At 41.0% G+C, this 14245-nt stretch overlaps 1 protein-coding gene across 5 annotated transcripts in view; it reads left to right on the forward strand.

The window, feature by feature from the left end:
• The window catches only part of LOC128020262 (mitogen-activated protein kinase kinase kinase 13), a 55221-nt gene that overhangs the window by 24393 nt on the left and 16583 nt on the right, over window positions 1–14245 (forward strand). For 4 of the 5 annotated variants that reach the window (XM_052607075.1, XM_052607074.1, XM_052607076.1 and 1 more), the window contains 8 exons: window positions 4345–5038; window positions 7727–7913; window positions 8001–8192; window positions 8862–9020; window positions 9344–9502; window positions 13533–13641; window positions 13876–13985; window positions 14077–14193. In XM_052607075.1, coding sequence (XP_052463035.1) covers window positions 4423–5038; window positions 7727–7913; window positions 8001–8192; window positions 8862–9020; window positions 9344–9502; window positions 13533–13641; window positions 13876–13985; window positions 14077–14193 — 1649 coding nt within the window. In that variant the 5' untranslated portion in view covers window positions 4345–4422. The remainder of the gene's footprint in view (window positions 1–4344; window positions 5039–7726; window positions 7914–8000; window positions 8193–8861; window positions 9021–9343; window positions 9503–13532; window positions 13642–13875; window positions 13986–14076; window positions 14194–14245) is intronic. The other variant, XM_052607077.1, reaches the window with a different exon arrangement.

The raw sequence follows: 14245 nt of genomic DNA on the forward strand, positions 1-14245 counted from the left end.
TCTCTCTCTCTGTGTGTGTGTGAGCGATGTGTGCCAGATGTTTGGCTCTCAGAGCTTCTAATGCTCACTCTGCTTTAATCTCAAAGCAGCACTGACACATCCGATCAACAGAGACCGGATCACAATGACAGTTTCCTGGAATTATCTCTCTTTCTCTCTAAAGCGATAATCATCATTAATGCAAATGCCTCCAATTCCTGTCCTGCTGTGTGCGGAATGAGATTGGAAATTAAAATGATCCACAGTTTCAGTCTTTATTTAGCAATCAGAGCTGTATTTACAGTTTTAATCGAGTGTTTATATTTCTCAAATTCATTAAGGATATTTTTAAACGTGTTCTGTTCTGAATCCTAGTAATCTGCCTGTGTAGTAGACTTTCTTAAGGCATCTGTTGCAAATGCTGTTTAAAAAAAATGTGGCAGCATTGCGTGCTTAATAGAGCAAGTGATCCCAGAATGCATTGCGATCTACTCAATATATCTTATGTATTATATACATTTCATGTATTATGTATAAAAAAAATTTAGAACACTTGAACGAGCTGTGTTCAATCTCCTTGACAGCAACCAATCTGGCTTCAGAAGTGGACATTCAACTGAGACGGCCTTGCTCTCAGTTGTTGAAGCTCTAAGACTGGCAAGAGCGGAATCCAAATCTTCAGTACTTATCCTGCTTGATCTGTCCGCTGACACGGTTAACCACCAGATCCTCCTATCAACCCTACTAGCAAAGGGCATCTCAGGAACCGCACTTCTGTGGTTTGAGTATTACCTATTTGATAGGTCCTTCAAAGTATCTTGGAGAGGTGAGGTGTCCAAGTCACAACATCTAACTACTGGGGTGCCTCAGGGCTCAGTTCTTGGACCACTTCTCTTCTCTGTCTACATGGCATCATTAGGTTCTGTCATTCAGAAACATGGCTTTTCATACCACTGCTATGCTGATGACACTCAACTCTACCTCTCATACCATCCTGATGATCTGATGGTAGCTAATCGCATCTCAGCTTGTCTAACAGACATTTCTTCCTGGATGATGGATCATCACCTTCAACTCAACCTTGCCAAGACAGAACTGCATATGGTTCCAGAAAATCCATCGTTTCATCACAATTTCACCATCAAGTTAGGCACATCAACCATAACTCCTTCAAAAACAGCTAGAAGCCTTGGAGTTATGATTGATGATCAGCTGACTTTCTCAGATCACATTGCTAAAACTGTCCGATCCTGCAGATTTGTTTTATTCAACATCAAGAAGATCAAGCCCTTTCTTTCATGCTGCACAACTCCTTGTTCAAGCTCTTGTTCTGTCCAGGCTGGACTATTGCAATGCCCTCTTGGCAGGTCTTTCAGCCAGCTCTATCAAACCTTTACAATTAATCCAGAACGCGGCAGCAAGATCAATTTTTAATGAGTCAAAAAGAATTCATGTCATACCTCTGTTTATCAATTTGCACAGGCTTTTAATTGCTGCTTGCATAAAATTCAAGGCATTGATGTTTCCCTACAAAACTACCACTGGCTCTGCAACCATTTACCCAAATTTGTTACTTCAGACTTATGTTCCCTCTAGAAGCTTGCGTTCTGCAAGTGAACGTCGCTTGATTGTGCCATCCCAAAGAAGAACAAAGCCACTTTCACGGACTTTTAAATTAAATGTTCCCTTCTGGTGGAATGACCTTCCCAACTCAATCCGAGCAGCTGAGTCCTTAGCCATCTTCAAGAATCGGCTTAAAACACATTTGACCCTCTAACTTTAACACTCTCTATTCTAATTCTATTCTTAAAAAATCTAACTACCTTTCTAGTCTTTTTGTATTCTATTTTCTTTTTATTTATTATGCAATTGTGTGTGTGTGTGTGTGTGTGTGTGTGTATGTGTGTGTTTGTGACATATCAGGACACAACTCTGTATAATGACATGGGTATGACACAGGTATTACAAGGAGAGGGTGACTTATGAGGACATAACTCATGTCCCCATTTCTCAAAATGCTTATAAATCATACAGAATGAGGTTTTTTGAGAAAGTAAAAATGCACAAAGTTTCCTGTGAGGGTTAGGGTTAGGTGTAGGGTTGGTGAATGGCGATAGAATATACAGTTTGTACATTATAAAAAACCATTACGCCAATGGGATGTCCCCACTTTTCACAAAAACAAACGTGTGTGTGTGTGTATATATATATATATATATATATATAATATTAGGGCTGCACGATGTGTCGTTTTAAGCATCGATACCGCAATGTACGAATCCACGATAGTCACATCGCAGGATGTGTGATGTAGGCTGTCGTAGTTGATCCGTTATTCATTAACTGTATGGGCCAGCTGCTCCCCGGCCCTTGACTAATGTGATTTGCAGATTAATTAAAGTGTAAGTGTGCTCACCCCATTTTTGTTTGTAAGAAAAAATATTGCAATATATATCACAGAAAAATAAAATATCGCAATGTCATTTTTTCCCAATATTGTGCAGCCCTAATATATATATATATATATATATATATATATAAAAATGGTGGGCCATTATCGGCGTTGACTCTTATCGGCCGATAAAAAAAAATATCGCCGTTAATCTATTCTCAAAGTTGGGTTGGGAGTTGGGTCTATACTATTTGAGCTATGATGACTTTCACCTTGATATTTTAGTGCAGATGTATGCCTAGCCGAATCTTTAGGGGGCGATAACTAGTCTTCGCACCTGTGTGTACGCCTACTGTGAAATTACCACATCAAACGTGATGCCCTAACATAGATGCAGCTAAGATGCCGCCGAGTTTGCTTCAGGGAGTGTTTTTTTTTTTTTTTAAAGAAGCTTGCCAATGGAAACCTTGACAAGATGCACACCTGTTTCACACATACTCCGTCTGCAGTGCGTATGCAGTGTTGCTGAAGCAGCACGAACTCATACTCATTGTGCTTTTACACAGGACGCGTTTGTCGTCACGTCGCTACTCGGTACGTGAACGATCGCTGCACTGCTGCAGACGCACCGCTCCTGGAACACACTGACGGACCGCAGCCATGTGAACGCTGGAATCCGTTAACATGGGTGCGTAAAAAAATACAAAAAGCATACGCACTGCAGACGGATTATGTGTGAAACAGGCATAAGGTTGTTTGCACCTTGTGCAATGTGAATTCGTTTACAGCTTTCTCAAGCAGTTTGTGATGCATTTTGGAAACCGTAGATGAGCACATGGTCTAATGCACCACCTAGCTTGAGAAACCCATTCTCAAAGACTTAACATTAGTTTTAGTCATTAGTTTATTTGAGTAGCACACATATTCTGAATGCCTTTGGCAGAATTCAAATGAGCCATTTTAATCTAGATTAATTCCAAGATTACAGTGAGATTAACTAGATTTAAAAGAATTATCTACGCCCACCACTAATATATATATCATTGCTCTTTTTGTTGTTTTTGATTGCTTCCACTTTCCTCATTTGTAAGTCGCTTTGGATAAAAGTGTCTGCTAAATGAATAAAGGTAATGTAAGAAGAAATATAATTATTATGTACAAAATAATATAAATACAAATATTTGTTTATGTATTTATTAACTTATATATGTGTGTGTGTGTGTGTAAACTTACATAGTTCATTAATTACAAAAAAGTATACGTTAAAAGTCCAAATTAAATAGCCTATTTTATATTTATTAATATAAATGTGTTTATAATGAATTTTACAACAAAATAACAAAATTCTATTTATCACTAAAAAGGATTCATTATATATATATTTTTAAGTACAATTAAATATAAAAAAGAAATATAGTTTCTGTAAAAAAAACTGAATTCAAAAGTTTAATCTAACTAAATTGACTCACTTGCTCTATATTTCTATGTAATGTTACTTTTATTAAAGAATCATGTTAACTTTGCAACATGCAAACACCAAACTTTTGAAAGAGAAAGTGACGTGACATACACCCAAGTATGCTGTCCCATACTCAGAATTTGTGCTTTACATTTAACACATCCAAAGTGCACACACACAGAGCAGTGAACACACACACACACACACCCGGAGCAGTGGGCATAATTTATGCTGTGGGGCCTGGGAGCAGTTGGGGGTTGCTCAAGGTCACCTCAGTTGTGGTATTGCCGGCTCGTGACTCAAATCCACAACCCTCGGGGTAGGACTCAAACTCTCTAACCACTAGGCCACGCTTCCCTTATTAAATCAGCACTCATGTCTTAGTGTTTGTTGTTTATCTTTCAGCATCATACTCCATGTTCAAGTAGAAACAGTTGGTATTCAGAAAGTCAAAAAACGTTTTGTTTAGTTGCACCCATCGGGTTGTTTTTAAATGCATTTCTTTCTCATGCAGGTGTGTCATAAACCCCAACAAAATTAATCTGTAAAGCCTCGCCACTCATTTCCCGTCGGGTGAGAAGGGCATCTGCCCATGCACACGCACAGCACCATGGGAAGCTCCCCAGAGGTGTTGTCCTGGACGTCCTGTCCCAGTCTGCTGGTGGGGAAGATGAAGGAGAATCTCAAGATCACAGTCGTTGGTGACTCAGTGAAGAAAACCAACACTAACGTTTCTCCTCAAACGCTGCTTCCGCCGGCACCACCTCCACCGGAGATCATCGCAGACCTGGCTCCGCCCACCACCCTTCCCATGCAACTGCAGCATATGCAGCTCCCCTGCAGAGACGCCGAGGCGGGCGGCACCAGCACTCCATGCACGGCCCTCAGCGAGGACTCAACGCGGGAGCAGGGAAACTTCGACAACAGTGTGCTGCAGCTGCAGGAACACGAGGAGGCCGAGACGCCGGGGTCCTGCGGTCAGGGAGACTGCGGAAGCTGCACGGAGGAGAAAAATGAGGAAGGCGGGTGTCCAATGAACCACCGCAGGGACGACAAACACCACCATCCACATGAAGACATTAAATTGCACTTTCATCGAGCCGGGACGGGCAGCGGTGGATTCCTAGAGGGACTGTTCGGATGTTTGAGACCTGTGTGGAATATTATCGGGAAAACATACTCGACTGAGTACAAACTTCAGCAGCAAGGTTAGTGACGAGTATGAAGTGCTACTAAAAAGCTTGTAGTCCATTAGATACCGATTACAAATTACCAAACGAAAATTTTGTTGCATCTTATTTTAAGGTGTCCTTGTTACATTGTAATTATCAAAGATCGGCCGATAATCGGTTTTACCGATATTTTTCCAGATATTTGTGGCTGCCACCAATGACTTCGATTTATCTATCGAGTAATTTATCAATTAATCTAAACGACCAATTTTCCACCAAAAACCAACCATTTTACACATTTTATGTACCTTTCAACTTTAACTTTTACAAACAAGTAATACAAAAGTATTAATGTAAACAAGCCCCTTGACAAAATGTTAAACTAAAAGAATAAAAAATGTAAACTTAATAAAACATTTAATAATAAAAATGGCTGACATGTTCAGGGCTTCTGTTCATCACAGCTGTGAGTGAATCTCCGAAGGACAAAAAAAAATAGTTTCAACAATTGGGTTTTCACTTTAAACAAATGCAATGTTTAGAGTCCACTCAATCAGCGTTCAGTATTATGGTGTAAGAATATCAACATATTCATGTGTTCTGGAGCTAAGCTGGCTCTTTTCTTCGAGATATTGTTTCCAGATGAGGAGAAGAGACGTTCAGAAGTTGTTGACATGGCAGGTAAACATAAATAAGACTTTGCAAGACAAGCCAGAGATGGAAACATTGCCTCATATGATTTCCACCAGTGCAAAGGATTTGTACTTCTTTGTAAAGGCAGTAAAATAGTTAGTAATGTAATATAGTAAGCTTTTGACCCAACTGAATTATAACATATATTTGAATAGGATTATTTTGTACCATATTGATTATAAAAATATGAAGAAAAAGAAAACATATTTCATTGTTTGTTATCAACAATATGAAATGCGTTAAATAGGGTTGGGATAAACGATTATTTTAAAACGATTAATCTAGCGATAATTTTTTCGATGCATCGATTAATCTAACGATTAATTTTTCTGACAGATTTGATTTCGATTATCTCCCCATTAATTGACTACTAACAATTTATACATGTTGATTTACATATCTGAATGAAAAAAACCTGAATTCCTTAACATTGCTTAACATTGTTTATTGCTCTTAAAATTACAATATAAAAGACTGACTAAGAATGCATTACTTTGCACTTGTATAGAGATAGCATTCAATAAAACCTTGAAGCCTTGAAAACACATAGCTCACTGAAACAAGCTTACTGAACACATAGGGCCTAGCTTACTGAAAAAAAAGTTCTTCTTTCAGATGAAAATAACAACAACTTGATGTCTAGCATTCAATAAGGTCACCCAAAATACTTGTTTAGAGCAATTGAAAGAATACAGTAACCAATGTAAACTTGAGGGCTTTAAGCTAATACAGAGAGTGCTTTTCCAAAAAAAAAAAATATTAACAGTGGGAGCCAGCAGCCTGTCATGGAGAAAAAAAAATCTCTGAATGCTCCACGTGAAACTTTGGCGTTCTACCCTTTTTCTATTGTGTCTAATGATTTTGGTTAATATGCACGAGGGAGAGAGAGAGAGAGACGGAGAGAGCGAGCAAGACAGCGCTCGCGTAGTTTGAAGACTGTGAGTGCGCGAGCGCGTGTGAAACTTTGGTGTTTCGCCGTTTTTCTATCGTGTTTAATGATTTTGATTAATATGCACAAGGGAGAGAGAGAGCAAGAATCGCTCATGTTGTTTGAAGACTTTGAGTGTGCGCGCGCAGCAAGGGCTCTCTCTCGTACGCGCTCTGTCAGGCGTCACTCACCGATCAAATAAGGCTTTGACAGCCGCCAAAAAAAAAGATCAATGCAGAAAAACCCCTGGATTGGTTATATAGCGTTGGACAGAATGTTGATCCGGCCATCACGTATATTCAGCGCACATAAGGTAAACGTTTTGCAAACGTTTTTTAGAGAAATAAAAACAGGTCGACGAATCGATGTGCATATTTTGCGTCGACGTATTTTTTGCGTCGACGTCATCGATGACCTCGATGCGTTGTCCCAGCACTAGTGTTAAACATTAAGTCAGGGTGATGAAAAGCTAATACTTAATAAAAAAATAAAAAGGAACAATTAAAGAAATAAAATGCTTTTAAAATTAAAACAATGAAAATGAATCACTAGAAATAAAAATGGAAAACTAGTGTGTTAGTGTGATCATTAACTGACCGGTCAAACTTGACTGTTGTTCATTGCTTTAATTGCCAGCTTTTACTTAACAGTCTAACACAAAATCAATATTGCAAAAAAAATATTTCTTGATTCGTTGCTCCAGGTACCATTGTATCCTCAAAACCATCACAGCGTAAACACAAGATGCATGGCAGTACAAAAAACATCTTGAGAGTGCTACAAATTATGCAAGATGCAAGCATGATGGTCAAAGATGTCCGTCTAGTGCATGTTCACATAGAAAAGCAACCTGTATCAGTTTTTTTGCTCTTTTGAGCATAAATAAGTTATTTAGAAGAATGTTGATGACCAAATTGTTGCTGGCAGCCATTGACTTCCATAGAATGGAAAAATGGAAGTCAGTGCCTACGTCAACTGTTCAGTTATCAGCATTCTTCAAAACCTCTTCATTTCTGTTCAACAAAACGACAGAATTTGGGTGAACTATCCTTTTAAGCTGATCTTTTTGCTGATTGTTGATGGTGTGTTCTCTGATTGGCCAGTAGACCTGTGGGAGGTGCCTTTTGAGGAGATCTCTGAGCTGCAGTGGCTGGGCAGCGGAGCGCAGGGCGCCGTGTTCCTCGGAAAGTTTCACTCCGAAGAGGTCGCCATCAAGAAAGTCAGAGAGCAGAAGGAGACTGATATCAAACACCTGCGCAAGCTGAAGCATCCCAACGTCATCAGCTTCAAGTAGGTCACAATGCATGACCACAGTGGCAGTAAATGCTCAGTTTTGAGTGCAGTGGACACAGCTAAAGAATGCTGTTCGTGTTTTAGGGGTGTTTGCACGCAGGCCCCGTGTTACTGTATCATCATGGAGTATTGTGCTCAAGGGCAGCTGTACGAGGTTCTCAGGGCCGGACGTAAGATCACGCCACGGCTGCTGGTGGACTGGGCCTCAGGGATCGCCAGCGGCATGAACTACCTGCACCTCCACAAAATCATCCACAGGGACCTCAAGTCTCCAAAGTAAGTTTTGTGTAATGTGTGCACAAAATTTCTAACATGGGTCAATTTCAACTACCCTATAAGGGTATGTACTTTTATGCATTTGACAGATGCTTTTATCTGAAGATATTTACACTGCATTGATGGTGCATTTTAAGTTCATGCCTGTTTAGCTGGGAATTGAACCTGTGATCCTGGTGTTGCGAGCGCCATGCTCTACTATTTAAGCTTCAGGAAAGCACACCGAATAAGTGCTTTTCCACACTACTTCTATTTTAAAAAATGTTACAAAATAATTTTTAAATATTAATAAAATAATAATAAAAAACTGTATTTAATAGTTAATGGTAAATTTTCTCACACATTACAAAAAAAAGGTTTAAGGTTTGCCATTTTTATTTATTTATTTATTGAAATTATCTTATTGATAATATAATATTATCGTAGTGAGCGATTACATTGAATCCGAAAGGTCAACCCACAACAACTGTACCCAGATTTTTAACACAGTACGAGGGTTTTCTTTTATTCCAGCTTTATTTAAATTAACAAAAATGCTTACTTTGTGAGATGCATAAAACGCTAAGAAACACAACAAATCTCAAATCACCTGCAGTGTATATGGAAATAATCGGGCAGCATCGTGTCATGCGTTCGGCATCGCTGAATGAGTGTTTTTTCTTTTGCAAGTGTGCTAGTCACTCAAAATGACAACATGAAGATCTCAGACTTTGGAACATCTAAAGAGCTCAGTGACAAGAGCATGAAGATGTCATTTGCCGGGACGGTGGCCTGGATGGCTCCCGAAGTGATCCGGAATGAGCCGGTGTCGGAGAAAGTAGACATTTGGTGAGTGCGAGCTAATGCAGTGATATCGATAATAATCAGAAATGTTTCTCGAGCATATTAGAATGATTCTGAAGGATCATGTGAGACTGGAGTAATGATGCTGAAAATTCAGCTTTGATCACGGGAATAAATTACATTTGAAATATATATTTCAATAGAAAACGGCTATTTTAAATTGTAAAAATATTTTCTTATTTTACATAATTTTTGATCAAACAACTGCAGCCTTGGTGAGCAGAAGAGGCTTCTTTTAGAAATATTAATGTTAGAGCAGTAGTGTATGTAGTGTGAGCTGTGAATGCCGGTTTTTTGTGTGTTTGTAGGTCATTCGGGGTGGTGTTATGGGAGCTGCTGACTGGGGAGATCCCCTATAAGGATGTGGACTCATCTGCCATCATCTGGGGTGTTGGGAGTAATAGCCTCCATCTGCCTGTGCCGTCCACCTGTCCCGACGGCTTCAAGATCCTCATGAAACAAACCTGGTGAGACTCCTCGTCTACTCACACTTCTATGCTGTGTTTTTGAAAGGGAAGAAAACTGTTAGTTTTTACGGAATAAAGCTGCAAATGTGAGCGGACTACTACACAAGAAATACTGATAGATTGAAATGTAGTAATTCAAAATTACGGAGGGAAGTAGAGTCTCATGGCGTCGGACGGTTAAGCCTCTCCAACCGTCGAACAGAAAGGTAAAGTTATGTGGCCGGGAGACTCTCGCCGACGTCAGACGGGAGAACACAGCATTGAAGGGGTAAGACTTGCCAACTGTAGAATGGAAAAGGTAAAGTTTGTCTGGCCAGGAGTCTTTCGTTGACATCCGACGGGAGCGCACAGCATCAAACGGGTAAGCCTCACTGACCATAGAATGGAGAAGGTAAGGATGTCTAGCCCGGAGACTCTCACCGATGTCCGACGGGCGCGCAATACTCACGGCGTCGAATGGGTAAGCCCCTCCGGACTTAAGACGGAAAGGTAAAGTTGTGTGGCCAGGAGGCTCTTGGCGGCATCCGATGGGAGTGCGATACTCAATGCATTGGATGGGTAAGCTTTGACGACCGTAGAATGGAAAAATAAGGTTGTCCGGTCAGGAGACTTTCACCGATGTCCCACGCGAGCACACAGCATTGAATGGGTATGCCTCGCCGACCGTAGGATGAAAAGAGGTTGTTTTTTTCTTCAACATTTCTGTTGAATAAGATTCATGACTGCCAGTTATTGTCACAGTGTCTGGGTTGTGTTCCCTGGGTTTCCACTAGGTTTCCTCCTTTCCCAACGTGTCTGGCACTTTATTAACTGTCTGTTCCCTTATTTGGTCACCTTCCTCCTTGTTTGAGTTAATTGATGATTCCCCACCTGTCCCCAGTTCCCTCATCACCTTCTGTGTATTTATACCCGGTCTGTCTGAGTATGTGTCACAGAGTCCTTAGCTGTGTCTGAAATCGCTCACTCATTCACTCATTCACTAATCCCTATATAGTGTATGGCAGTTGAGTTCACTATATCAAGAAGGAGTGAACAAAAAAATAAGTGAACGGATTCGGACAGTGACGTATAGCCTACACTGCGCGTGAGACTTGGAGCTGTTGCAAAAATATTGCCATATGTACTTTTATATTACATGTACTTAATTTTAGAAAATAATACTAATAGCAATAAAACTCAAAATGACTTTATATTGCAGTTATACATACCTCCGCGTCAGCTTTGTGGTTTCATCGATGGTAACGTTATATAATGGTTTTTTTTTTTTTGTAATGCTTTTATGTTCATAATCATTAAATGCTATTAAAATAACGTACTGAGAACAAAAATAAACACACATAAACACGTTCAGAATTATGTATTTATTATTTTTAGTATCTTGACACTTGCTCAAGCATTGTTTTGAGCTCAGATAAGATGGTTGTAGAGCGTCCTCAGGCGACCGTTAATTTTACATCAGAATTATTTTATTATTAATTATTTATTATTATTCTGTTATTAACGAAAAATTTAAATTATCCACCAAATTATCATCATTTTTGTAAGTTAACGATGATGCCACCTCAGTAAATTAGTCAAATATTAAACTGGGTTATTGCCTACATAACATATTTTAATATAAATAATGTTGGAAAAACGTTAAAACAGAAATAATAAAGATGTAAACTTCATCTCTCATTCAAACTCGCTCGCTCCCGCTCTTGCTTCCTGCTCGACGCTACTCCGCATTGGATTGTGGGAAATAGTGCTTCAGCAAGTGTACATCAGTTGTACACTCGAAATCAGAATGAATTGTGGGTAAAAAGTAGTGGACAAATGTAGGGAATGAAGTCGTTCACTCGGAATTCGGACAGCACTACAAAATGGCTGACACCCCATATAGTGCACTATATAGTGGATAGGGAGCGGTTTCAGACACAGCTCTTGTCTTATGTAAATGCTAATCCGTAGTCTTGCTCTCTTAGTGTGTTCTTGTCTGTTTTCTTGTTTCTTTGGATACTCTGGTTTTGACCCTGCCTGGACTGTTTACCCCTTTGGATTTGCCCTTTAATAAAATCTCATACCTGCACTTGGATCTCTCCTCGTTTCCTGTATCACCGAACGTGGCAGTTATCTGCTTCTGGAGGGGCTGTTTGCTCTAGACTTGAGTTTGCAGTCGTCCTGGTTCTTAGGACGTAGCTGGTGGATTTCATAGAGGAAGTATCCGGGCATGGGTGTATAGTAGGGTTGATTTGTTTTGTGGGCAAGTCTTGGTGGAGTAAGTGACAGACCTACAAACTGCACAAGAAATGTTTCAAAAGCTTGTGGTATGTGTAAAAAAAAAAACCTTCTCCATAGAACAATGCGAGCTTGGCTATGATTGACAAATAATCATTGATCTTGCGTCACCTGTGGGGGAAGACTGAACAGATAATCTCAGTGAATTGACTAAATGCGATGGTGAACTCAGAAAAAGGAAGAAGTCGTGATGAAAGAGGATTTAAGTTTTTTAAAGTGATTGAAAAATCGCCGCAGTCTGTTTGACCGTTTGAATCAGGAGTGGGCAGGAGGGAAAGAAGAGAAGATAGATCGATGTCCGCACCTGCTTATACCTGCGCTTGGATGTTGTGAGCCACTTGGGGAGGTTCAGAGTGAAAGTGACGTGACATTCAGCCAAGTATGGTGACCCATACTCAGAATTCGTGCTCTGCATTTAACCCATCCGAAGTGCACACACACAGAGCAGTGAACACACACACACACACACACACTGTGAACACACACCTGGAGCAGTGGGCAGCCATTTATGCTGCGGCGCCCGGGGAGCAGTTGGGGGTTCGATGCCTTGCTCAAGGACACCTAAGTCGTGGTATTGAAGATGGAGAGATAGCTGTACATGCACTTCCCCACCTACAATTCCTGCCGGCCCGAGACTCGAACTCACAACCTTTCAATTGCCAGTCCGACTCTCTAACCATTAGTCCATGACTGCGTTTGACTCTCTAACCATTAGAGGCGACGGCGTTTGATGGGACAGGCATTGGTTTAGCAGTGAGGAGTGAGTATGGTGATTTCTTTTGGAGAAGAGTGTTGAAGGGGACTGGGGGCGGAGCTGTGTATAACAGCGAGTGGGGCCAAGCGCTTCCCGTGAGCCGAAAGTAGCGTTCGGCGGAGCTGTGATTATCGGTGGAGGTGGACAAGTGCTAGCTTGAGCTACAGGCCCCCTGCGTTGTTGAAGTAGAAGCCTTGGGGTGAGACTGATGCGGCCGATGTGGTGGCGGGATCTTGATGAACGCGTAGAGCTGGGTCTTGCACAGGAGGAAGACGGTGGAGTCCAGAGGGACATAACTGGAGGTTTGTCTTGCTTTTTCCCCTTCTTTGGGGTGTAATCGGGAGAGAGGTTAGATCGATGCAAATTAGTGTACGATTCTGTTTTATCTAACTTGCTCGAAGGCTCATGCCTCAGACTCGATACAGTCCACTTTCCTATGGGCGGAATCGTTGGCCTGGCCGAGCAATAGCAGGAGGATGGGGAATCAACTAGGGTTCTCGCTGGGTGTTGCGATGGTATGTCTAGGCGTCTTGGGAGACGAGTGGCTACTTGAGCAAAAGCATGTCCACGAGATGAGGTCTGGGCTTCGATTGCGATGCCACGCCAAATAGGAATGATCTTAGGGCTGGCTGGTTGCTGCGATGGGACCGGAGAGTTGGATTCGTCTTCAGATGAGGACGTTTGTTTTTTCGACATATTTGAAGGAGCGAACTAAGATGCTGATAATCCGTCAATGGATAGAGGTAAGTCAGCTGTATTTATCCCAAGGTGTTGATTAACTTGAGTGTGCTCCACTGGGGTTAATTAGGCTAAGTATCTGACACGCTCCTCCCAATCCTTGTTAATGAAACATGATTTGCGAGGGTTGTTTATGCAGTTGCTAGGGTGTTCTGGGTGGGTGCTAGGGAGTCACCAGAAAGTTGTGATTAGCCAATCAGAATCAAGTATTTCTAAGTGTTCTCTAAAACAAGGTTTTATTGGTTGGTCTTGTTCCTGCAGGCAAAGTAAACCCAGAAACCGTCCGTCCTTCAGGCAGATCCTTCTCCATCTGGATATCGCAGCGGCGGATGTGCTCGGGACGCCACAGGAGACCTACTTTAAATCTCAGGTGAATTAATTATTATGATTAATTAATTATTAATTATTAATTAACTAACTCTTAACTACAAGTTTCGCATCAGTAAATACCTAATTTGATGCTTAATAACTGTTAATAAGGTAGTTATTAAGTTTAGGATTACAGGTCTAAAATATGGTATAAGGCATTTACATGTGCCTTATAAGTTGTAATAAACAGCCAATATGCTAGTAATATTCATGCTAATTGGTTCCCAAACTAAAGGGGGAATGGAGAGAGGAGGTGAAGAAGCATTTCGAGAAGATCAAGAGTGAAGGCACCTGCATCCATCGACTGGACGAGGAGCTGATTCGACGCAGAAGAGACGAGCTCAGGTGAGAGCAGACGAATCGCATGCAACAGAAAGAGCTTTAGCTGGAGGACACTGTGTGTGACGTGCTGTTTCACAGTCTCTGTGTGTTTCAGACACGCTCTGGATATCCGAGAGCATTACGAGAGGAAACTGGAGCGAGCTAATAACCTGTACATGGAGCTCAGCGCGATCATGCTTCAGCTGGAGGTGCGAGAGAAAGAGCTGCTCCAGTAAGTTCTTCATTGCGGTCTTCTCTCTATCTTCCAATCCAAGACTTTTTTC

The sequence above is a fragment of the Carassius gibelio genome, chromosome A9 (assembly GCF_023724105.1).
Source record: "Carassius gibelio isolate Cgi1373 ecotype wild population from Czech Republic chromosome A9, carGib1.2-hapl.c, whole genome shotgun sequence".
Lineage (NCBI taxonomy): Eukaryota > Metazoa > Chordata > Actinopteri > Cypriniformes > Cyprinidae > Carassius > Carassius gibelio.